Below are 25,236 nucleotides of genomic sequence, written 5' to 3'. Positions count from 1 at the left end.
CTAGGGGTATGGGGCACCTGGGTGCCAGGCTCTCAGGGGCGCTAGGCCAAGAGTCTGGGGCCCAAGAGTTGAGTCTGGGGAAGAGCCCGCCTGTCGGTCAGAGCACCACAGCGGGCTCTTCTGCTGTGGGCGGCTCCACCCTCCTGCGCACCTGGGACTGAGCAACCTGGAGGGGGGGGCACCAGGCGGATCTTTGCACCCCAGCGCCGCATATGCTTAAGACAGCCCTGCATCTGACAAGATAGATTCAGGGCCAGCACAATAGGCAGGGATCTGCATTACCAAGGTATGGGATTGTGAGTGCACAAAGCTCAAGAGCAGAGTGCTAGAGCAGCAGTTTTGCTGGTGGACATGCACCAGAGACAACATCAGGTCCATCTGGGAACAGCTTGGTTCATATGCATGTCCTCTCAGATTTTCTCTAGTTGGCCAGAGAACTGGATGATGATGATTCCACCCTTCACCCTAAGGTCCCAGGGCAGCTCACAACAATTTAAAGTACATTAAAAACAGTTTAACACAAAATAGCTGGGAATCTCATGATTCTACCACGTTGCATAAGAATTTAAGATGAGTCTGCTGGTTCAGGCCAAGGATCTATCTGGATCAGCATATTGTTGCTGACCAGATGCCTGTGGGAAGCCTGAAACTTAGACATGAGTGCAACAGCATTCTGCCCACCTGCAGTTCCCAGCAACTCTTATTCAGATGCATACTGCCTTGGATAGAGGAGATAGAACATAGTCATTATGGCTAGTAGCTCCCAATAGCCTTGTTCTCAAAGTTTTTTAAAACAATAATTTTTATTAGTTTTCAATTACAATAATCCAATGGTGGTCTCATGATAGCAATGCCAAATTACAATACAATACAATTACTGATCCCAATCATTCAGATGCCCAATTATATAATTTAGGTGGCCTCCCTCATGCTAGAATTGATGGTTTGATGATTTTCTTCGTTTCTGTGTTCCAAGATCTTATTTATCTGTTACATTCCATTCAAAATAACCATTCCTTATACAAAAACTGCAATATTAACGACATCCATTCGTCTTGACACATTAAATGATTTATAAACCCTATAGGTGAATCATTCAAACTATATCCTTATTCCTCCTGTGTATGACATTTATTCTATCCATGGTCTTCCCAGCCATTGCTGCTCTCCATCATGCCTTGGCCAGAGTTAATATCCCATTGTTGTTTCAGAAGTTCTCCAGCGCTCCGCCACGTGGTTCATTGCTTTACAACTTCAACAGCACAACAATCACACTGTTTCAGTATATATCCTGTTTTCTCCATCCCCCCCCCCCCTCAGCCTGGGAAGGAGAGTGATCTGACGCACTTCAAATAGCTCAGTAATGAACCTTCCTTGGCAAGCACACAGATTCCTTTCACACACCCCGTTCAGCCGAAGATAGGCAAATATATTCTTCTCAGTGTTGACATTCATCTGTCTCAAGAGGCAATGGAAGAGTATGCCATTGAGTCAAACCGTTGGTGAGTTACAGCGCCGGCTCTGGCTGCTGAGACCGATACGGGAGAGATATGTTTTGTTGCAGCTGGGGCAGATGAAGGTGTTTGGTTTTGCCAGTACACTGTGGCATTTCTTCTCTCTATGGTCCTGCCAGTGGTCATTTCTCCTGCGGTCACTGCTGTGGATACATGACCTGACTGTCTGTCTCCAGGCACTGCAGTCATCTGCAAGGGATTCTCACATGGCAGGTTGCCAGCCTTCATGTCATATTTGCAGATATCTTTATGACACAGAATTGGTCTGCCAACAGGTCTGGTGCCTGAAGCCAGCTCCCCACAGAGCATGTCCCTGGGGATCTTGCCATCTTCCATTCTATGTCTAATCCTCTCGAAAAGCTATCAGGTACCCTGCCATTCCACCGGGCAGACATAATTATCTGCGCTTCACCTCTCCTTCCTGCCTCTAGCCTTTCAGTTGATTCACACATTCAACTCCCAAAGGCGTCATGAGGCTCATGGGGCAGTCATAACATCTCATCTTTTTTAAAAAAAATATTTTATTAAATTTTCTTTCAAATAGCCAGAAATTTACAGAAATAAAAAGTAAAAAGTAAAGAAAAGGGGAAAAAAAGAATACATAAACACCAACTTTCCAAAGTACTTTTACCGTTCCAATCGGACTTCCCCACATCTTCCGAATCCTGCGTTCTTTGCAATTAAAACATCAGCAATTTGTTACCTTATTTCATGTCTTACTGTATCTTTCAAATACTATGTTTCTAAATGTAAAATACTGTATCTCAGTTATTTGTACCTTAAAAATAAACATAGTATGGTTACTTCATGTTGTCCACCTCATCTTTCTTATAACTTAGTTTCCAATTCACCTATTCAAGTTGCTGAAGCAAGAGTTTCCTAATCGTACACATTCTTAACATTCATACAACTTATAATGCTTTTGCAAATAGTCCTTAATTTTTTTCCAGTCCTCCTCCATTATTTCCTCTCCCAAATCTCGGATTCTGCCAGTCATTTCAGCCAGTTCCATGTAGTCCATCAACTGCGTCTGCCATTCTTCCAGCGTGGGTAAATCTGGTGTCTTCCAATGCTTTGCGATGAGAATTCTTGCTGCTGTAGTAGCATACATAAACAAAGTTCTATCCTTCTTTAACACTTTCTGGTCTACCATGCCCAGGAGGAAGGCCTCTGGTTTCTTGGGAAAGGTATACCTAAATACCTTTTTTAGCTCATTGTATATCATTTCCCAGAAGGCCTTCACTTTTGGGCAGGTCCACCAGAGGTGAAAGAATGTCCCTTCAGCCTCCTTACATTTCCAGCATTTATTGTCAGACAAGTGGTATATCTTAGCAAGCTTGACTGGGGTCATGTACCACCGGTATATCATTTTCATAATGTTTTCCTTCAAGGCATTACATGCCGTGAACTTCATTCCGGTGTTCCATAACCTTTCCCAGTCCTCAAACATAATGTTATGCCCAATGTCCTGTGCCCACTTTATCATGGCAGATTTTACTGTCTCATCCTGTGTATTCCATTTAAGCAGCAAGTTGTACATTCTAGAGAGTATCTTAGTTTTTGGTTCTAACAATTCCGTCTCTAATTTTGATTTTTCCACCTGGAAACCAACTTTGTTGTCTATTTTAAACACCTCTTGAATTTGAGCATAGTGTAGCCAGTCTCGCACCTTATTTTTTAGTTTCTCCTGGCTCTGCAACCTCCAATTGTCTCCAGTTTTTTCAATTATTTCCCAATATTTCGGCCAGTAGGCCTCCATGTTGGGTCTTTTTCGAGCCTTGGCCTCCATCGGTGATAGCCACCTCGGGGTCTTGCCCTCTAGCAAGTCTTTGTATTTCATCCAGACCATGAATAATGCTTTTCTGACAATATGATTTTTAAACAATTTGTGAGCTTTAACCTTGTCGTACCACAAATATGCATGCCAACCAAAGGCATTGTCAAACCCTTCCAGATCTAGGACATCAGTGTTCTCCAACAAAAACCAGTCCTTCAACCAGCAGAAGGCTGCAGATTCGTAATACAACCTCAAGTCTGGCAGGGCAAACCCCCCTCTTTCTTTCGAGTCAGTTAGTATTTTAAACTTTATTCGGGGCTTTTTGCCCTGCCAGACAAATTTGGAGATATCGTTCTGCCACTTTCCAAAACATTCCACTCTGTCCACAATCTGTAGGGCTTGGAACAAAAATAACATTTTCGGCAATACATTCATTTTTATAGCTGCAATTCGACCCAACAAGGAAAGTTTCAGTCTTGACCAAATTTCCAAATCTTTTTTGATTTCTACCCAACATTTTTCATAATTATCTTTAAATAAATTCAAATTTTTGGAGGACAAATGGACCCCCAGGTATTTCACTTTTTTAACCACACTTAATCCTGTCTCTCTCTGAAACCCATCCGTTTCTGTAGATGTCAAATTTTTAGCCAAAACCTTAGTTTTTTGCTTATTCAACTTAAATCCCACCACCCGACCAAATTCCTGAATCAGTTCTAACACTCTTTTTGTACTAGATTCTGGAATAACATCTCATCTTAACCTATCTCTCATTACTAGATGCTACGGACAAAATAACAGCAGACATTGTTGCCTCCATGCTTTGCTGGAATGGTTCCAAGAAGCTTCTGGCTCAGCAGTGTTTGAAGGAGACTGGTGGACAAGATGCCCTGTGGTCCAATCCAGCAGAGTTGTTATTAGAGTGGGATGCAAAGATTAAGGCTGATCTGAAGCAGGTAAGGGAAGACCTCCCAGGGTGAGAGATCAGGTGGCTCCACCACTTTCTGTGTGAAGCAAGGATTCTGTATTTTCTTTTCTCTTTCTCTCTCTGTTTTTACTTTTATTTACATTAGTTTTTTTATCTTATTGTATTATGAGAAAGCTTTATAAATAAAAACAAAACAAATATTAAGTCTGATCTGAATGCTGAAATTTCTACCATATGTAAATAATACTACCGTAAAGGTAAAGGGACCCCTGACAATTAGGTCCAGTCGTGGCCGTCTCTGGGGTTGTGGCGCTCATCTCGCTTTATTGGCCGAGGGAGCCAGCGTACAGCTTCTGGGTCATGTGGCCAGCATGACTAAGCCGCTTCTGGCGAACCAGAGTAGTGCACGGAAACACTGTTTACCTTCCCGCTGGAGCGGTACCTATTTATCTACTTGCACTTTGGTGTGCTTTTGAACTGCTAGGTTGGCAGGAGCAGGGACTGAGCAACAGGAGCTCACCCAATCACGGGGATTCGAACCGCCAAGCTTCTGATCGGCAAGACCTAGGTTCTGTGGTTTAACCCACAGCGCCACCCGCGTCCCTAATACTACCTTACCACCTGATAATTTCTCTCATTCACTCACACACACACATGCACACATATTAATGTTCTCTCTCACACACACACCATGCAAAGGGGAAGGAAAGACTTTGCCCAACCCAAACAAGGTGATTTTATTCTTGCCTTGCTGAAATCTAGCTTTCTTCCATATATTTTTTCTCAATTAAATGAAAATATGCCATCATTTATTGTCTTTGGTTACAAAGGCTTAATATTTTCAAGATAGCTTTAATTTGAATTATGGGTGATATCCAGCATTAATCACACTCAGAGTACTTAATCATGCTTAAGTAATTAAGTTAATTAATATGATTGGGTCTCCTCTGAGTAGAAGGAAATGAGATATCACACTCTATTTTGAAACCCTTTCTCATATCAAGCTCTTTATGAAGGTAACTGTATATGGATGAGGCATGGACTATTGGCTGCCTGTGATGGCTTTATGCTGTTTAGGAGGGAAAGAAGTAATAAAAGTGAAGCATTACTCGATTTATTCACGTTATCAATTCATCCTTAAAGGTCAGACATCGAAAGAGCAACTGCTATGCAGAAATCCAAAAGGCAGAGCAATATATTTCAACGTACATCTTGCAAGCCTCAGTTCACATTTGAAGCTTCAAAGTTCATTCACCTGAAGAGTAAAATTTGTTTTCTTTTTGCTACTTGTCCTTCCCACCATTTCACTTCATTTTGGCATCAGTTCATAAAGCAGGCAAGGAAGATTGTTCATCTCCCATGATTGTTATCTTCATAGCGCCAAAGGTCCTGATTTGATATTGCAGAGAGCAAGAAGCATTCATCTACGTGAACACAATAAATTATGTTCTACTCAATAATAGCCAGACGATGCATACATTAGGGTGATATATAACCAAAACCGCAACTGGGAATGAGAAGCTGCCTGAGATCTGCTTTGAAGAGTTTGGGCAGAATGGATTCATTCTACTCTGCCAAAACTCCAGTGTACACTATAATATCTGGAATGGATTCTGCAAACTGCTGTAGACCTTTCCAGAGAGGCCTAACACTCTCCATTGACATACCTAGTAGGGATTGGCAGCTATGACTAGTTTTTCCAATTTCTCCAAAGATTGTTAGATGTTATATATAAATTTTCCTTAACATACACATTTTTGCAAAGCTAATTTTCGTAATACAATGCATTTGTGTATGCTATTTTCACTCACACACGCATTTCTGTACATGTTACTTGGCTGGAGAGCTTAACTGCAAAAGATGGAGAGGTGCCAATTTTAAAAGATGTTTCAGTTTGCATATTGTTCCAGAAAATTCAGTAAGTGCTCCCCGATCTTGAATCCTCATGCTGTTCTAGGCCTCCCGGCAGACATGCTGTACAACACTGTGCTGGCATGCCTCAGATAGCATAAGGGAGCTGAAAAAGATACCCTCATACCTTCTCCTTTCAAACATTTCTCCTACCACCTCGTTATGCAAACCCTTCTGCATATAATTTCCCTTGACCACGACTTAGGTCCAGAGTTCTTTCCCATGAAAGGAAGGGCTGCCAATACAGCACAGGATCTCACTTCTGGAAGCTGCAGGAAGACAACTTTCACTAACTCCTACAGCGCCTCCTCCACTGTTCCAAATGGACTGCAAGGGGAACATTTAAAGCTACCTTCCACCAGCAGGCACTGGGAGCATCTCATGCGTGTAACTATGCTCCCAGGATGCTGCCACTGGCAGAAGGAAACTCTGGATCTATGCCCATGTATCTATAAAGCCAGATCATCAGAGTTATATGTCAGCATCATACATCACCAAGGCAAGGGAACATAAGTCAGATGAGCTAGTGCAATAAATCACTAGGAAAAAAACAGCTAGATTATATCAGATCCAGGCACTGTGGAATTAAACTGATCCTAAATCATTGCCTGTGATGCTTATTAGAACACATTATTGACTCCAACGAGGCCAATAAAGGTTTAGTATGTTTTAGAATTCCTGGCTCTATGCATAAAAAAGAGAGTGCTGTTGTTCATTGTGACATGACAAGAAGGCTTCTTCAGTGCTAGTACTCCTTCCATGAGAAGTTTGAGCATCTTCTTCTGTATTTGTGTTCTGCTGACAATTGAACAAAAATCCTTTTTTACATAAGCTTTTTGATGCTGTTGTTGTTTGTTGATCAGTGGTACCATAGTGTGTGTCTTGACTTTTGCTGCTGTCTTTAGTGTGGTAATCTAGGGTTTGATTAGTTGGATTACTGTTTACTTTTGATTAATAAACCACAATAAACATGTTAAAGGCCTGGCTTTATTTGTAATTATGGTTGCAAATGTAGAAGTTCTAGGAAGTCTGTAGATATCACCATACCCTGAATTGCCCTGTTTTTACCAGTACATCACAAATTCCCAGCATTCCCAGCTTCCATCTGGATCTGGGAATGTCCCACTTCCCACCTCCAGAACTACTGCCGCTGAACTAGGGGAAAAGGATGAAACAGCCAACTCTCTCCATGGCTGCCACCCCAGGAGACGCCACACAGACCAGTGCAGCCTGGTGGGTGAATGTCACATCGAGAGGAGGCCTTGCTGGTGTTGCTATGGTAACCCAGGGCACCTGGCACCCTTATCTCAGAACATCCAGACATGGGGATGTGTTCCTCAAGACATGAGACCAAGCACTGTGTAATTTAACCCACTGTTCACATTACACCAACATAAACGGGGTTTAATGGGTAGCTACATACCTTGAGTGGCAGAGAATCTAGTCTCTGGATTATGCAAAGGGAGGAAATAAAGACCCATTTTAAAGAAGCAAATGTTTAAGAGACTATGATCTTCCATTTCAGCCCTAATTCCCACATCATTCAGAGGTGGATGTACCACTTATACTTCACATTACCATGCGAAGAAGGGGAGAGAGTAAAAGAGACATAAGATTTGCATCAATAATTTGTCGGCTCAGTATCATTACAGATGACACACCTTCTGTGCTGAGCCGAAATTAAAGTTCTCTAAATATACATTCTGTGCAATCCCAATAGGAGTTGAGATGAAGCAGGGGAAGGGATTTTGAGTCTCTTCTCGTGACTTTTGAAAATGGCCTCAGATAAATTTCCCCTGAACTTCTATTTCTAGACACACGTAGGGCCAATTTCCCCCCAGGCTTCATGGCCAGTCCTGTATAAATTATGCATCCGAGAGATGTAGATCGGAGCAAATAGTTTAAGGAGATTCAAATGTGGTATTCTCATGAGATTTATTCCTTAAACACCTCTCAAGCCAAATAAGAATGGATCAGCCACCAAAAGCTTATCTTTTCGCTCCCAGGCGCCGAGACTGTTTGCACACCTAAATCCCAATTTTCTAATATATTAAGCTGTTGCCGTCAAAGATTAAAAATTAAAGGGTCTATTATTGTTATGGTGCTGAGGGGAATTACACATGTACCTTCTCAGGCAGAGTGATCCCAAACTGATTATTTTTTTACAAGGAGTCTCAGAAACTTTTCAATCTAGCAACAACGATTATGCAAATGATGAATGAATTATATTGTTTCCATTGATACAACTCCTGATAGGTATTCTCTGAAAGGGACATATTAATTTTTAAAGTTACAATTTAAATATACTATTTATATCTTCTCCAGGGCTGATTATAAACTGATAGGAAGAATAGACCTTAAGAAGAGCCTTTGCTGGATTAGGGGAAAATCCCATCTAGTCCAGCATTCTGTGGTCAGCCAGATGTTCTTGGGTGGGTGTGCAGAATGGGCCCAGAGAGGGAGGACTAGTGAAGTGCCAGTGGTGCATTGGGGAGATTGGGGAGACATGTGGATGGATGGGCAGCAAGGGCAGGTGGGAGGAACTGCCACCTGAGGCGACCACCTCACCCCGCCTCATGGGTGGGCTAGCCCTGGGAATGGGGCCTAAATCATAACAAATCATTAACAGGATTGCCGCTAAAGTCTAGATTAACCATGGGAGTTACTTACATGGGAAAGCCTTCTTGTGAAGGAGACACAGGAAGCATGCACGTTCTCTTACCTTATGATAGCATCTGAAGTAAGCAGCACGCTCATCTGAAAATTTCTCTATTCTTTTGGGCCCTTTGCTTGATGCTTTCTTGAAGACTAGCCAGCATCTCTGATAAATCTAGAAACATTGAAACACATTATTATTATTTTTAAAAAAGTGAACCTTGTGACAAATAATTATTTTCAAATATTCCATTTGGGGGAATGAAGAGTCCCATAAAACTGCAAGGGGTGGGTACTCAGCTCAGCAAAATCCCTTGAGTTGGTTTTGATTCCTCTTTCTCAGACTCTTCCTCCTCCGGCTTTCCCAAATGATGTCCATTTTCTGTACCAACTGACATTCTCACTCACAAGCATGCATTTGTTGTTGCTTTTGGTTGCCAAAACCCTTATTTATTTATTTATTTATTTATTTATTTATTTATTGACTTCAATGCTTACTTATTTACAGTGCGCTTTTTTTGGTAACAAATGAGGTGGCAGTACTCATATTGTGATAAAAGTGTCATGGGCGCCAGAACAAAATGGCTGCCGTGGGAGGCAAAGAAAAGTGGTATCCATGACTACAAAATCACACAAAAATCACTGCTTATTTATCTTATTTATATTCTGCTTTATAATCCTAAAAGATCTCCAAGTTGCTTATTTGCACAATGCAATCACCTTCAAGAAGATCTGCCTATACAGAGTGACACCCACCATTATCCAAGTGGACATCCTCTTCCTCCCCTCATAAGCTCTCCCCTCCTGGGTCAGCTGCTTGAAAGACACGGCCAATGACCTCCACAGCTATTGTGCTGTCCCCACTGCAGTTCCCCAGATTCAGCCCCTAACCTCCTTTACACCCTTCCCCAGGAATGGACTCCAATGGACTTGGGTGTTGTAGAGATCGCCATCAACTAGGCTGGACATGTGTCTTACTTTACAGGCGTATGGCAGGCGTCTGTTTGGAGGGTGGTCAGGGGACAGTCGTCTGAAGGGAGAGCAGGGAGAGCTTTGAATTGGCCTGTCCACTCTTCGCACCTGGGCAGAAGACTGAGAAGGTCCACAGACCACTTAGTCGCAGTCTTCTCTACTATCTTAAAATATATAGTGTTCCTATTTATGTTAGGAACATAGGAAGCTGCCTTATGAGTCACACTATTTGTCTATCTAGCTTAACCATGTCCATACTGACTGGTAGCAACTCTCCAGGATGTTAGGCAGGGACCAATCCCAGCCCTATCTGGGGGTCCTGTATTTTGAACCTGGGACAATGTGTAAATATTTTTTTTAATTATTTCCAAACCTGCATCTGTACATATGAAGAAGCATGTTCTCTTTCATCCTTTTTTTGTTGTTGTTGGTGCTGCATAAGCAGCAACCCGATCCCCAATCCCACAATAGCATAATTGCTGGCAGTGAGCACAGAGGAATGGCAAGATAATCTTTAAAGAGTATCCCTGTATTACACTGGTAATTGCATAATTCAAGAGAGATTCAAATTGCCTTTGATGCAGAATAACAACTTCATATACACCCATTACAGTAGTGGTGGTAAATGGCTGAAAGATGTAAAACCATTGGTAGTTGTTAGAAGAGGAAGAAGGAAAGGACTACATCTGAAAGCTGGTACAGGGAGCTAGACGGTCCTGTTTCAAATCTCCTCTCACCATGAACATACTAGGTGGAGGGGCAACCAACGCAGTGGTCTGCAGATGTTGTGGAATACAACTCCCATCACTCAACCAGCACTGCCAATGTTCACGAATGATGGGACTTGTAGTCCAAAACAGCTGGCAGGAGCACCATGCTGTCCACCCCTGTGCTAGGTGGTGTGTCAGGCAAGGTGGTGTCTCTCAGCATCAGTCTCATACTGACCCACCTTACAGGGTCATTGTAATGACTACATCTAGAACACGTGGTTGGTGGATGGATGTTTTTCCTGATATTTTTTATGAGTCTATCAGTGGTACCTCGGGTTACATACGTTTCGGGTTACATACGCTTCAGGTTACAGACTCCGCTAACCCAGAAATAGTACCTCGGGTTAAAAACTTTGCTTCAGGATGAGAACAGAAATCATGCTCCAGCGGCCCGGCGGCAGCAGGAAGCCCCATTAGCTAAAGTGGTGCTTCAGGCTAAGAACAGTTTCAGGTTAAGAACGGACCACCGGAACGAATTAAGTACTTAACCTGAGGTACCACTGTACATTTTTAGTAGAGCGGGCGGAGAGATTGGTGCTAGTGGTTGGTGACACTATTGATAGTGACTGGGAGATACTGAAGCAATTGGGTGGGTGGTGTGCTTAGGGATGTTTCTAAGATGTGGGGGTAGAAGGGGATGACTAGTGGACATTGTACAACTTGTGTCGACATAAGGATCTGGCTGTAGTGTGCATCTCTCTGTGAGTGAGGTGAACGTTGCATGCTGTGAGTAAGATGTCCCTTCGCAAGGAGGAGGGATCCCTGACTCTTAAGCTGCTTTCAGAACATGCTGCCAATTGCATTGTAGCTTGTCCGTTCATTTGCTGTATACAATACATGTTACATAACAGATCGGTTATTTTTGAAAACCTTTTGGTAGTCATATTTAGGAGCAAATATTAAATAAATAAATTCAATTAGGGGATGTCGGCCAGTCAGGGTCTTCCCCTTATGTCTTCACACTACGTGTAGTACACAGGCACAGCCCTTTCCCATGCTGGCTGAACACACATCAGAGAGGAGTAATTTCTGCTGTGGGTGTCTATGGTTGGGGCAGGACAGGAGCATTGTGCCCACTCACAGTAGGGGGTTGTTGGTGTTGGGGATACCCTCCACAGCATCCCCCACATGCCCTTTCGACCTGCAGGCGAAAGGTTATGTGAACCTCCCTAGTAGGCAGTGGTGAAGCTTCATGCTCCAGCACCGGGGGCAGAGAGCATATGGGGGCATAACTGGTGCACATCCCGGGGTGTGGCACACTGCCCACAGGGGCATGGTGCGCGTCCTGGGGGCATGGCGCCCAGCCCAGTGGTCAGCCGCAATGGCACCCCACCGGGAATGTGGTGCTGGGGGCGGTATGCTCCTCCCGCCCCCGTCCTCTGCCAGTGCTAGTAGGCGATTGCCATGGAAGACTTAGAGGACACACCAGTCAGAAAGCTAGGCAAGAACTTTATTGTCTCCCTTAAACAAGAGCAGAATAGACCGGGGAAATTTCTGACTCCTCCCAGATACAATTACTGGACTCCAGTGCCACCTAGTCCCTAGGCTGTATAATGACAATATCCACACCAACTCACAGATGCAAACAGGGAAAATTCTTTGATGCCTGTAATACATTCTGCTAAGCAATCCTGGAGGCCCTTTCCTTGCTGTCTTCGTTTCTTCTGCAACAGCTTGTTCTGCACCCGCTTCAGAAGCCAACATGTTGGGAAACCGATCATAACAATTCTCTTTGTTAAAAACCTGAGGATGGTTCGTACAATGTTTAGACACACAGCTGATTTGCTGTACTTATTATAAGATAGCTGCAACTTAAACAGCACCACTTACTATATGGGCAGATGGTTATGTGGGGAATAAAAGGGAAGAGAGGCACCGTGTTTCGGCAACCAAGAAGGAACGAAACTTAGCTGCATAATTTAAAAACATAACAGGAGGTTGTGCCAGAATGAAATAACAAAGCAAAGTTGTCCAGCAGTATATGTTACCATACTTAACACTTCAAAATGAACCTCACCAGCTACCACAAGTGAAATGGAGTGGCAGGTTGTACACCAGATGGTGCTTTAGTGTCCATGCACCTAGATGTGGAAGGAAGTCAAGATGTATGTTTCTGTTGTCCACTTAGAAATTCACCATTGAGTGCCATGAAAAAGGAGCAAGCGAGCATTGCATCTGAACTAGGCTAGTACGGGTGCACACACTAAAATTTCCCTTACAGGGATAAATTAGGGAAAGGGGATTTTTTTTTACAAAGGACAAGCTCCAGAAAATAGAAACGTAAGAAGCTACCTCATACTGAATCACACCACTGGTCCATCTACTTCAGTACTGTCCACCCCAACAAGCAACTCTCCAGGGCTTCAAGACAGGAGGTTTTCCCCAGCACTACCTGCACATGCCAGGGATGTGGGTGGTGCTGTGGGTTAAACCACAGAGCCTAGGACTTGCCGATCAGAAGGTCGGTGGTTTGAATCCCCGTGATGGGGTGAGCTCCCGTTGTTTGGTCCCTGCTCCTGCCAACCTAGCAGTTTGAAAGCATGTCAAAGTGCAAGTAGATAAATAGGTACCGCTACGGCGGGAAGGTACCGTATTTTTCGCACCATAGGACGCACTTTTCCCCCTCCAAAAATGAAGGGGAAATGTGTGTGCGTCCTATGGTGCGAATGCAGGCTTTCGCTGAAGCCTGGAGAGTGAGAGGGGTCGGTGCGCACCGACCCCTCACGCTCTCCAGGCTTCGCATACCTCTCCGCAAGCAGCGGGAGCGCTCCTGCTGCTTGCGGAGACTTGCCTGCATGCTGAAGCCTGCGCGCGCTGAGCTCAGCGCGTCCAGGCTTCGCGGACCTCTCCGCAAGCAGCGGGAGCGCTCCCACGGCTTGCAGAGAGCTGCCTGTTTGGGGGCTGGGGTCGGGGGAAGCTAGCTAGCTTCCCCCGCCCCAGCCCCGCGCCGGGGGAAAAATAATTTTTTCCCCTTTATTTCCCCCCCAAAAAACTGGGTGCGCCCTATGGTCCGGTGCGCCCTATGGTGCGAAAAATACGGTAAATGGCATTTCCATGCACTGCTCTGGTTCACCAGAAGCGGCTTAGTCATGCTGGCCACATGACCCGGAATCTGTACACCGGCTCCCTCGGCCAATAAAGCAAGATGAGCACCGCAACCCCAGAGTCGGTCACGACTGGACCTAATGGTCAGGGGTCCATTTACCTTTACCTTTTTACCTGCACATGCCAGAGATTAAACCTGGAACCATTTGCATGCAAAAAAACATGCTCTACCATTGAGCTAGGGCTCTTTCCCAAAGGGATATTTTTTTTTAATGAAAGAAGCCTTTCATGTTTGTGTGAGTATCTCTTGGTTGTTATTCTTGGGTTGTTGTTTTTTAGGGATCATAGAATTGTAGCATTGGAAGGACCACAAGGGTCATCGAGTCCAACCCCCTGCAATGGATGAATCTTTTGCCCAACGTGGGGTTCAAACCCACGATCCCAAGATGAAAAGCCTCATGCTCTGCCAACTGAGCTGTCCAAGGTCCATCCCAGGATGCTCTGCCTTCTCTGCAAGTCGTGGGCAATTTGACTACTCTCAAGGAATGGATGGGAAATTTGGTAGCAAGGGAAAGTGCCACATTCAGTAAAAGATCAGATTTTTTAAGAGAATGTCAAATTTTGCAGTACACGGAAATTGGTAAAAAATATGGCAATGGTGTTGATAGAATTCAATGGTTTGAATATCTTCCACTAAGGTATGTGTTAAATTATCATGGGAGGAAAGTGAATAGAAAACGAACTTGGTTTGAAAGTAATTAATTTCACAATTACAGTACACTAAAGGGTCATATAACGGGGGACGGGGGTGGTGCTGTGGTCTAAACCACAGAGTCTAGTACTTGCCGATCGGAGGGTCAGCAGTTCGAATCCCCATGACGGGGTGAGCTCCCATTGTTCGGTCCCAGCTTCTGCCAACCTAGCAGTTTGAAAGCATGTCAAAGTGCAAGTAGATAAATAGGTACTGCTCCAGCGGGAAGGTAAACGGCGTTTCCGTGCGCTGCTCTGGTTCACCACTAGCGGCCTAGTCATGCTGGCCACATGACCTGGAAGCTGTCTGCGAACAAATGCCGGCTCCCTCGGCCTATAGAGTGAAATGAGTCATCCGTGACTAGACCTAACAGTCAGGGGTACCATTACCTTTTTAAAGGATTATTGGCATTTAATGCCTTCAAAATTAAGCAAAATGAACAGGTTAATGGAAGGGCTATGTTGCTTTCGTAAGTGGTTTGGGAGTATGAACAGCGCAAACCTATTGCAAGGAAATTCATAGAATTGTAGACTTGGAGGGGACCCCAAGGGTCATCTAGTCCAACCTCCTGCAATGCAGGAAATTGGCCTGAAAGAAATTAATTTCAAAATTACAGAACACTAAAGGGTTATTATCTGAAATATATTGGGATTTAACGACAGAAGAAATTGTTCAGATTATTAGAAGAATTTATATAGACATGTTACTGTTATCACTATTAATATCTCCCCCACCAGCAACCCAGAAGTAACGGAGTGCATTACTTCCAGGTTTTGCCACTCGTGCAGACGCTCAAAATGACATCACGCGCATGCGCGGAAGCGGCAAAATGCGATCCGCACACACACAGACACGCCGTCGCGTCTTACATTCCATTCAGGATGCGAACGGGGCTCCGGAATGGATCCCGTTCACATCCCGAGGTACCACTGTAATCTTCAACAACAAGAACAACAGAAACATACATTGTGCATCTTAAAGGGACTTCCTGCTGAAAGAGGGAAACTATATTTCGCTGAAACGAAGCAGATTTAGAGATCAAGTGTAGAATTCTCTATATTTTCCAAAGGGGGCAATATACTAAGTAAACAACGTAATGGCCTAATATGAAAATGATGACTGAATAGCTCTGTGAGCATTAGCCTTTCTAGAGCCAACTGGGAAAACACAAGTGGTAGATATGCTAATGCAAAGCAATGTGGGGTCCCAGGAGAACAGGACCGCCTAAGGAGTTGGCTTTGTTGGTATTGAGATGCTGTAGAAATCTAATGATTGTATAATTAAAGCTGGCAGTACATCTTCCTTTCTCATTACGTATCCTTGAGAAGGAACTGGGGGCTTTGTCTGCAGGGCAGTTTACAGTATATTATATACTTGGGGAAAGACTGGGGGTGGGAATACCAGGCAAAAGGATACAATGGGGTGATGCACTGGAATTAAGTGGCTTTGACAGCGAATTCAGAGAGCTCAGGATGGTTTGGGAGTTTTTTGCCCATAATTTCAGAATGCAATGGTTTCAGAAGCCAGTTAAAGGCTTTTTTTCTGATAGTTTCATTTGATAGGACTGGGAGCACCAGTAAAATGGGGAAAAGACAGAATATGTAAACTGGACATATAAAACATACAGTGGTACCCTCAGGTTAAGAACTTAATTCATTCCAGAGGTCTGTTCTTAACCTAAAACCGTTCTTAACCTGAGGCACCACTTTAGCTAATGGGGTCTCCCGCTGCTGCCGGGCCGCCGGCATGCAATTTCTGTTCTCATCTTGAGGTAAATTTCTTAACCCGAGGAACTAGTTCCGGGTTAGCTGAATCTGTAACCCGAAGTGTTTGCAACCCACGGTACAACTGTATAGGCCCATTTATCCACCAAGACACACAGAGTTACCTTATAGCAACTATCTAAATTAACATTGTCCACAGTGACTGATAGCAGCTCTGCAGGATTTCAGGCAGGGGTCTATTGCCTCCTTATAGCTTTGCAGTTTCTATACTTAGAATGTGGAGAGGGCGCCATCTTGTCCTTTGCCTCAGGCTACAAAACGTCTTGGGCTGGCCTTGAGGGCTAGCTTACCATATTTCAAAGTGGGTGAGCATATTACCATCTAAAATGGAGGACTGGATTTTGTAAGGGGGGGAAATCAGTTATTTGAGTCATGGAAGTCCTCTGTGTGTCACATCCACTTTGATCCTTACAGACCTACATAATAGATTATTTTAAAAAATCCATTGGGGGTGGGGACATCATGGCAGCAGACCTTCCACATGTGCATTCAAAAGAACAGAGATGGAGACCCTCCAGATGTTGTTGGATGACAAATACCATCGTCCTCGACTGCTGAATGCATTGGTTGGGGCTGACAGAAATTGGAGTCCAACATCTGTGGGCTGGCAGCTTCCCAAACCCTTTATTAGAGCTTCCATAAAGAAAACAATACAACACACAACACACTTCGTTCTACCACACATGAACCCCATTATGTCGACCATCCTCTACTACAGCTTGGAAAGTATTTACTATTAGTATTTACTATTAGTATTTACTAAGTATTTACTAGTGCTCTACGTGGGGCTACCTTTGAAAGTGACCCGGAAACTGCAATTAATCCAGAATGCAGCAGCTAGACTGGTGACTGGGAGTGGCCGCATAACAGAGAGATCTGCATTGGCTCCCAGTATGTTTCCGAGCACAATTCAAAGTGTTGGTGCTGACCTTTAAAGCCCTAAACGGCCTCGGTCCTGTATACCTGAAAGAGTGTCTCCACCCCCATCGTTCAGCCCAGACACTGAGTTTCAGCACCGGGGGCCTTCTGGTGGTTCCCTCATTGCAAGAAATGAGGTTACAGGGAACCAGACAGAGGGCCTTCTCAGTAGTGGTGCCCGCCCTATGGAACGCCCTCCCTTCAGAAGTGAAGGAAATAAGCAGCTATCCTATCTTTAAAAGACATCTGAAGGCAGCCCTGTTCAGGGAAGTTTTTAATATTTAATGCTGTCCTGTTTTTAACACTTGATTGGGAGCCGCCCAGAGTGGCTGGGGAAACTCAGCCAGATGGGTGGGGTATAAATTTTTTATTATTATTATTATTATTATTATTATTATTATTATTATTATTATTATTACATCCACATTTGTACTACAATATTTTCTCTGTGTTTCTCAAAGCACACATCATACGAACCGTGGTCAGGATCGCAAGAGTGACTTGACGAGGTTTTTTAACATATTTTGTTATCCCTTTGAACAGCATGCCATATCCCAAAATGCTTCTGAATCCCTCCTGCATTTCAAATGAAGTTTTGCCAGGTGACAAGGGATCTGCTTTCAGAGAAATGCAACCCAAACCCCTTTGGGGGGCATGCACAGCTAATTGCATGGCTCTTTGGATCCGAGCCAGTTTTTGAGAGCTCTGAAAAGGATTGCCTGAGACACAAAAAGGGCATTCATTTTTGTGAACAAAACCATCCAATCTGATGCAATATTTTATCCCCGCTTGCTTGAGTTGCACGTTCAGGATGACAGATCTAGGTACCAAAGATATACATCATCACAAGAGAAGAATGGCGACGTTTGATGGTAAAATAACTACACAGGATTAGGAAACCAAACTCCGTTTCCAGAGAGTGCAGAGGTACGCCAGCAACCGCTGCGGCATCCAGGTGGCATTGCGTTCAACAGCTTGGCAAATAAAAGCACAGCTAAAGATTTAGGGAATCCAGCTGGTGGGTGAACAGTTTGTGCCTTATTAAAATAACCCTAGGATTATTTGCAAAGGTTAAGCAGGATTGTTTGAATCTGTAATGCTAGCAGCCAGAAGGTAAACATGCTTATTTGTCGAGTGTAATAACGATACTGCTGAGAAGGGATTTGCTTCTAGTCAAAGTGAATTTCTGTAAATTTCTCCCTTCTGTAAATCTACAAGTCATGACTCTAGGGCCGGTTTCTCAGCATCTGAAACCTTTGGCGGTATACTACTGCTTATGCTAACAATGGCGTCAATTTGTGTGGCATTTATCGAAAGGTTAGAAAACACCACACACTTATTCTTTGAGAGGTTTTGATTCAGTTCCTGTACATCAAGGGCTCTCAAACTCTCCACCCCCAGAGCCCACTTGAGGTAGCTGAAAATTGCTGAGGCCCACCAGACACAAAATGGTGGTGCGGGGGGCACAGCCTGCCACAAAATGGTGGCAGGCGGAGGCAGAGTTTGGCATAATGAGTCGGCAGCTACTGACATCATTTTCTACTAATATCTCACCCATCTTTGGGTGAATTTTCTAAATTCTTTGCCACACACCTTTTCTTGCGGCAAGGAGTTCTCTAGCTCATCTTCTCTCGGGCTAAGCACAGACGTTTGCTCGGGAGGAAATGTAACTCAGCTTCCCTACTTTAGGCAGAATTTGACAATTCAGAAGCTCTAAGTGGAGGAGGCTTTATGGAACGCCTTGGTTCCCACAGAGTTTGCTGAGAACCAGGGTGTTCTTGCACACCACATGACTTCCACATCACACCACCAAATGGAGAACCCAAGCAGCAATACTTTGCAGAAAGCTGCAGCTCTTGCTGGTGGTAGAAGTCGGGGTGGAAATGGGAGGCAGGAGGTGGCAATTCCAGTTTCCCCTCAGGTGGAGAAACAGGATGGGCTTTCCTTGCCTCAAGTGCAGCCCTGTGAAGGATAGCATAAGCATCTACTTATGGCTAACGACACTTTCTTGGGCTCCATGATCACTGCAGATGGTGACTGCAGTCACGAAATTAAAAGACTCCTGCTTCTTGGGAGAAAAGCAATGACAAACCTAGACAGCATCTTAAAAAGCAGAGACATCACCTTGCCAACAAAGGCCCGTATAGTAAAAGCTATGGTTTTCCCAGTAGTGATGTATGGAAGTGAGAGCTGGACCATAAAGAAGGCTGATCGCCGAAGAATTGATGCTTTTGAATTATGGTGCTGGAGGAGACTCTTGAGAGTCCCACGGACTGCAAGAAGATCAAACCTATCCATTTTTAAGGAAATCAGCCCTGAGTGTTCGCTGGAAGGACAGATTGTGAAGCTGGGTCTCCAATGCTTTGGCCACCTCATGAGAAGAGAAGACTCCCTGGAAAAGACCCTGATGTTGGGAAAGATGAAGGGCACAAGTAGAAGGGGACGACAGAGGACAAGATGGTTGGACAGTGTTCTTGAAGCTACCAGCATGAGTTTGACCAAACTGCGGGAAGCAGTGGAAGACAGGAGGGCCTGGCGTGCTCTGGTCCATGGGGTCATGAAGAGTCAGACACGACTAAACAACAACAACAACGGCACTTTGTCATTATATCTGACAAGGATAAGCTTTAAACTGGGAGTGAGGAACATCAGATCTGAAGAAGAAATGCAATCCTTGAGGCCTCTCTAGACCACTCTTACCAGCCCTCCTCCATGGTCTCTGCATGGCTGGAATATCTCCTGGAAGTCTCCATCCTGCTTGCCCAGATGAAGAAACGCATGGATGGTGTGTAGAAACAAACCTTTTGTGTTATCATGTACCCCAGTGATACATAAGGGGAAGAGTCATGTTAAGAGTCACAGCCCCCAGAAAACTGCTCACAGGGGAATGTGGCTTTCAAGCTGGAAATTTTTCCCCAGCCCTGGTGATGGTTTGCTGAACGAGCAGAGATTAAACCATGGTTTCTGATCCTGGCACATATAGGCTGGATCTAGACACATCAAAGAAGTGTTTCAGTTAAATGTGTTGTAAATTTAAACAGGGGAAACAGGTAGAATAAAAACTGGACTCCACAGCGCCTCCTGGCGGCATGATGTTACATTGCATATACAACACAAATAAATCACTTTTTCTTTACCAATCTAGATGAGTCCATAGTTTCCAGTTTCCAGTTCTTCGGTTACTGAGTGGGTGGTACTTCGTAAGACCTGCAGACACTGTGACTCACCAAGCCAAACTGAGACAAGAATCATGTATTTTCTCCTCCTAGATGCTGATACGATTCTCCCTGCTTTTGCTTTTGGGACATCTATAGAGCCCCTGCTACACCACCATGCATTGTGAGCTATGTTCAGGCTAGTGGGTCATAAGTGATTCAGGTCCTGTTCAGACATAACTATAGACAACATATAGTGGCTATATATTTTAGATCACTATAGATAACATGGAGTGGCTAGGGTAATAATAATAATAATAATAATAATAATAATAATAATTTGCTCATTAAAAATTCCAGCATTGAGCAAGTGAAATCAGGTTCACAAATGTCTAATGACAACATCCTTTGAGAGCATTTTGCTCTCTGAATAATAGACTTGCCTAGTACGTGCGCATTAATTCATTGTTTCTCTGGCTGTTGTCAAATCCATTCATAACAATTATTCAGATTGTCATCCAATATATAAAACACACTGTGCATTTCTGCTCAGTGGAGCGTGGGGGAAATGAAGTGGCTTGAAAAACCACAGCTGCATAAAGCTTCTCCTTGACAGCTCATGTTGAAACACTATCCCTGCACCAAAATATCAACTTAAAACCTCATTCCAGAGCCTTAACATTTCCAGTTTTTGCTAACTTAAGCCCCGTCTGCATTTTACACTTAAAGCTGTATCATCCCACTTTAAACAGCCATGCCTTTCCCTAAGTAAACCTGGGAACTGTGGTTTGTGAAGAGTGCTGAGAACTGTTCCTCTCACACAGCTACAATTCCCTCCATCCCCTGGGAAGAGAGATTGATTGTTAAACCATTCTGGGAACTATAGTTTTGTGAGGGGAATTGGGGGGGGGGTCTCCTAGCAATTCTCCAACCACCCCTCACAATTTCCCATGCATAATCTTGGCCATGCTCGGAACTGCTACATGCTGAGGTAGCCAGCCCAAATTATAATGTTTTTGCATCAGAGGGTACACAAATGGATGTATATGCAGTTTCATGTCCATCCATCAATTCTTAGACTGGCTCTTATACTGGTCCCAAACACCATGAGAATGTGGCCCCCATAAGGTTTTCCACCAGGGAATGTGGCCCTCAGCCTGAAAAAGGTTCCCCACCTCCGAGACAGAAAAGTCCCATTGAACTTACAAGGGCTTACCTCTGATCTGGCTGCTGCATGTTGCAAGCAACACCTTCCAGATCAGGCCCACACTAACTGCAGCGCACAACAAACTTTAATTCAGGAAGCAAACTCACAGCGATAGCAATACCCAGAGAGATCAATAAAACACATTGTCAGGATTTCATTTTCTTTTGCATAAGGATTACGGGGAAATGAACACAGACAAAGACAAAGAGCTTTAATGTATCCCTAAGTGCTGATTCTTCAAAATGATTCATTTGCCTCTCTCTCTCTCTCTGGTTAAAGAGGAGGAAAAGCACTGGCTTCACACTTTTGTATTGATCCCGACACATGGCAGCTATTACAGCTGGATACTTTTCACAGCCAAAGAGTTGAACAGAAGCAATTTGTTCTTAAATGAGGAGGATCAAATATCTGAAGGAACACCAGGAGGAGATGGGGTTGGGTTGCCTGCCTGCCTTTCTGCCTTTCTCTGTCTGTCATTCAGGCACTTGGAATTTCTTCAGCTCAACATCTGCTTAGACAAACTGCCAACAACCACGAAAGCTAAAACAATGATAGAGATCAGCGTTCTGGGAGAGGGACAAAATAAGCAAATACAAAGAGTTTGTTAACATGTAATTGCAGAATCTGGCAGCAGGCCTTGCACTGGGTTGTGGTCATGGTCTGCGCAGGGTTCAAACTTCTGCTCTTAGTCTTTAAAACATTTTGCCTCATTGTCTTTGGAAATGGCCAGTGCCTTCATGCAATCGATCCATCAGTCAATCAAATGCTGTTAACAACTTTCAGTTGCTCTGTGACAACCACTTTCTTAAGAGTTGCTGTCAGGCTGCAAACCAGGGCAATGGGTATGATTATTACCTTTTTTATAGTCGGTTATACATTCCAGCTAGACAGAAGTCACAGGCCTACGCAGAACAGCACCTAAGAGGCATTTTCACAGTTCAGGACACTTAAAAAATGCTTGGGGAAGGCTGCTGCAAGGGGTAAAAGGTAAAGGTAAAGGACCCCTGGATGGTTAAGTCCAGTCAAAGGTGACTATGGGGTGCAGCACTCATCTCGCTTTACAGGCCATGGGAGCCAGTGTTTGTCCACAGACAGCTTTCTGGGTCATGTGGCCAGCATGACTAAACCACTTCTGGTGCAACGAAACACTGTGACGGAAGCCAGAGCACATGGAAACGCCATTTATCTTCCTGCCGCAGTGGTACCTATTTATCTACTTGCACTAGTGTGCTTTTGACCTGTTATGTTGGCAGAGGCTGGGACAGAGCAACGGGAGCTAACCCCATCGTGCAGATTCAAACCACCCACCTTCTGATAGACAAGCCCAAGAGGCTCAGGGGTTTAGACCACAGCGCCACCCGCTCCCCTGCAAGGGTAGCCTAGGAAGAGGAAGAGGGAATGGGGCCATGGAACATGTCAAAGGACACCCCTACACTAAAGGGTACATAGAAGTATCAAAAGGTTTAGGAGGGCTGTTTTGCAGGATGGGGAGTGATGCTGATGAAATACAACATCCATCTTGGCTCATCACTAACAGGACCACCTGGGCAGATAAAACTCCACTGTTGATGAACTCTGGTATGCAGGCCATCAGTTGACCATTCCTTGGCCCAGGTCCCTATTCCACCTCTCTCAATATTGTCTACAGTGACCGAGACCGCTCTCCAACATTTCAGGAAGCAGTCTTACCCAACACCACCTGGAGATATTTGCGAACCAATGTGCTCTACCAATGAGCTCTCTCAATTTGAAGGTGCCTGGTGTAGCACTATCTCTGAAGCCTCTGTCAGCCCTGACCTTGACCAGCATCTGTGCCAGTGACTGCTTGGGGGGCACATCTAAGTCATTCAGGGTTCCTTGGAGGAAGGGTTGGGCATTGGTATAACCAATAACTGAGTGTGCTGCCATATACAAAACAGGTGCATTGGTTTCAAATGAAATGTATGGTTAAGAATTTGAGGTGTTATTTCCATATTGCTTTTTGGAATACAAAGAGCAGTTCTTATCTCAGTTATCCCCAGAATGACATTTGTGTGAAAAGACTCACAGAGGTCCAGGGCTAAGGAACAGTTGTCCACCTTGCAGCTACTGCACTGCAATGGTATTGATAAGCTAATTTTGGGTTGTTGTTTTTAAACTTCTTTATTATATTGCAAAGTAAACACATCAAAACAAAACCATACATAAAGAATAATATCCAATAAAACAGAAAGAAAGAAAAAGTAAAGAAGAAAAAGAAAAAATGCGAAGAAAAGTAGACAGTAAAAGAATAAAAAAAGTATAATATTTCAATACAATAAACACTATTTTACATCATCATCATCATAATGGTCATCTAATGTTATGACTGTCACTACAGTTGTGTATAGGACAAATCAGCTTGCTCATGTCCACAGAATGGAAGACAGGAGAATCCCCAAGGATGGGCTCTACGGGGAGTTGGCTTCCAGCACCAGGCTAGTTGGCAGACCAACTCTCTATTACAAAGATGTCTGCAAAGCCTGGCAACATCGACCCAGCTGTGTGGGAATCCCTTGCAGATGACCGCAGTGCCTGGAGACAGACAGGTCATGTACCCATAGCAGTGACCAGAGGAGGAATGAGCATTGGGAGGAACGCAGAGAGAATAAATGCCAGGGTGCATCTACAGCAGCACAGCCAGATGCCTTCATCTGCCCCAGCTGCAACAAAACATATCTCTCCCTTATCAGTTTCTACAGCTACAGCAGGCACTGAGGCCTTCCAACAGTTTGACTTCACTCCCAAAAGTGCACTCCTCCATTGTCTCCAGAGACAAACAGGTGCTGACAACAACAATTACTGTCACTACTGTCCTGCATAGGAGAAATCAGGCCAAGCTCTGCTTCATCGAGGCATATGGAAGACTTTCTGGAAAACAGACATTTCACTTTATTTATTCTGCTGTTTCCACAACAAAAGCAGAATGTGCCTGCCGTGGTTGTACAAGCTGCCAGGAAACACCTATGAGAACTGACAGATGAGGTATTCTGAAGAATTTGTTTTTTTATTCCGTCTTTTTTTTCTTTCTTTAAGTGAATGCAATACCCTGCAGTGCAAGATCATATTCTACACACCTGGCTCTGTGCCCAAAATTTGACTTTTCTATACGTGAGATAAACCTGTAAAAATAGACGACCTAGAGATAGGGTGGCAGCTCATTAACGGAGACATTTCTCACCATGCGTTCTGCTTCACTAACGTTGTACTTACCTTAAAGGAGGGGGATCACGACAAAATTTCTCCATGCAGGGAATTTTGTATCACAAAAGTTCTGAAACACAGTAAGATGTCAAGAGCTTTCCAGCTGAAATTTTATGCTAAAAACGACCTGCATGCTTGGAAAAGGTCAGAGCTGATATCAGGTTTCTGACGGAATAAGCAGGAACCTATGAAAACCCTATGAAAAGCCAGAGACCTTGCCAACAAAGGTCCATATAGTAAAAGCTATGGTTTTCCCAGTAGTGATGTATGGAAGTGAGAGCTGGACCATAAAGAAGGCTGATCACCAAAGAATTGATGCTTTTGAATTATGGTGCTGGAGGAGACTCTTGAGAGTCCCATGGACTGCAAGAAGATCAAACCTATCCATTCTTAAGGAAATCAGCCCTGAGTGCTCCCTGGAAGGACAGATCCTGAAGCTGAGGCTCCAATACTTTGGCCACCTCATGAGAAGAGAAGATTCCCTGGAAAAGACCCTGATGTTGGGAAAGATGGAGGTCACAAGGAGAAGGGGAAGACAGAGGACGAGATGGTTGGACAGTGTTCTCGAAGCTACCAGCATGAGTTTGACCAAACTGCGGGAGGCAGTGGAAGACAGGAGTGCCTGGC

The 25,236-nt window shown here is 44.1% G+C and overlaps 1 protein-coding gene across 2 annotated transcripts in view; it reads right to left on the bottom strand.

Annotated features, from left to right (window-relative positions):
- DOK5 (docking protein 5) overlaps window positions 1–25,236 on the bottom strand; it is a 60,296-nt gene that overhangs the window by 12,413 nt on the left and 22,647 nt on the right. For both annotated transcript variants that reach the window (XM_028735241.2, XM_028735240.2), the window contains exon 2: window positions 8,853–8,960. In XM_028735241.2, coding sequence (XP_028591074.2) covers window positions 8,853–8,960 — 108 coding nt within the window. The remainder of the gene's footprint in view (window positions 1–8,852; window positions 8,961–25,236) is intronic.

The sequence above is a fragment of the Podarcis muralis genome, chromosome 5 (genome assembly GCF_964188315.1).
Source record: "Podarcis muralis chromosome 5, rPodMur119.hap1.1, whole genome shotgun sequence".
Classification (NCBI taxonomy): Eukaryota; Metazoa; Chordata; class Lepidosauria; order Squamata; family Lacertidae; genus Podarcis; species Podarcis muralis.
This window is presented reverse-complemented; position numbering and strand designations above follow the sequence as displayed.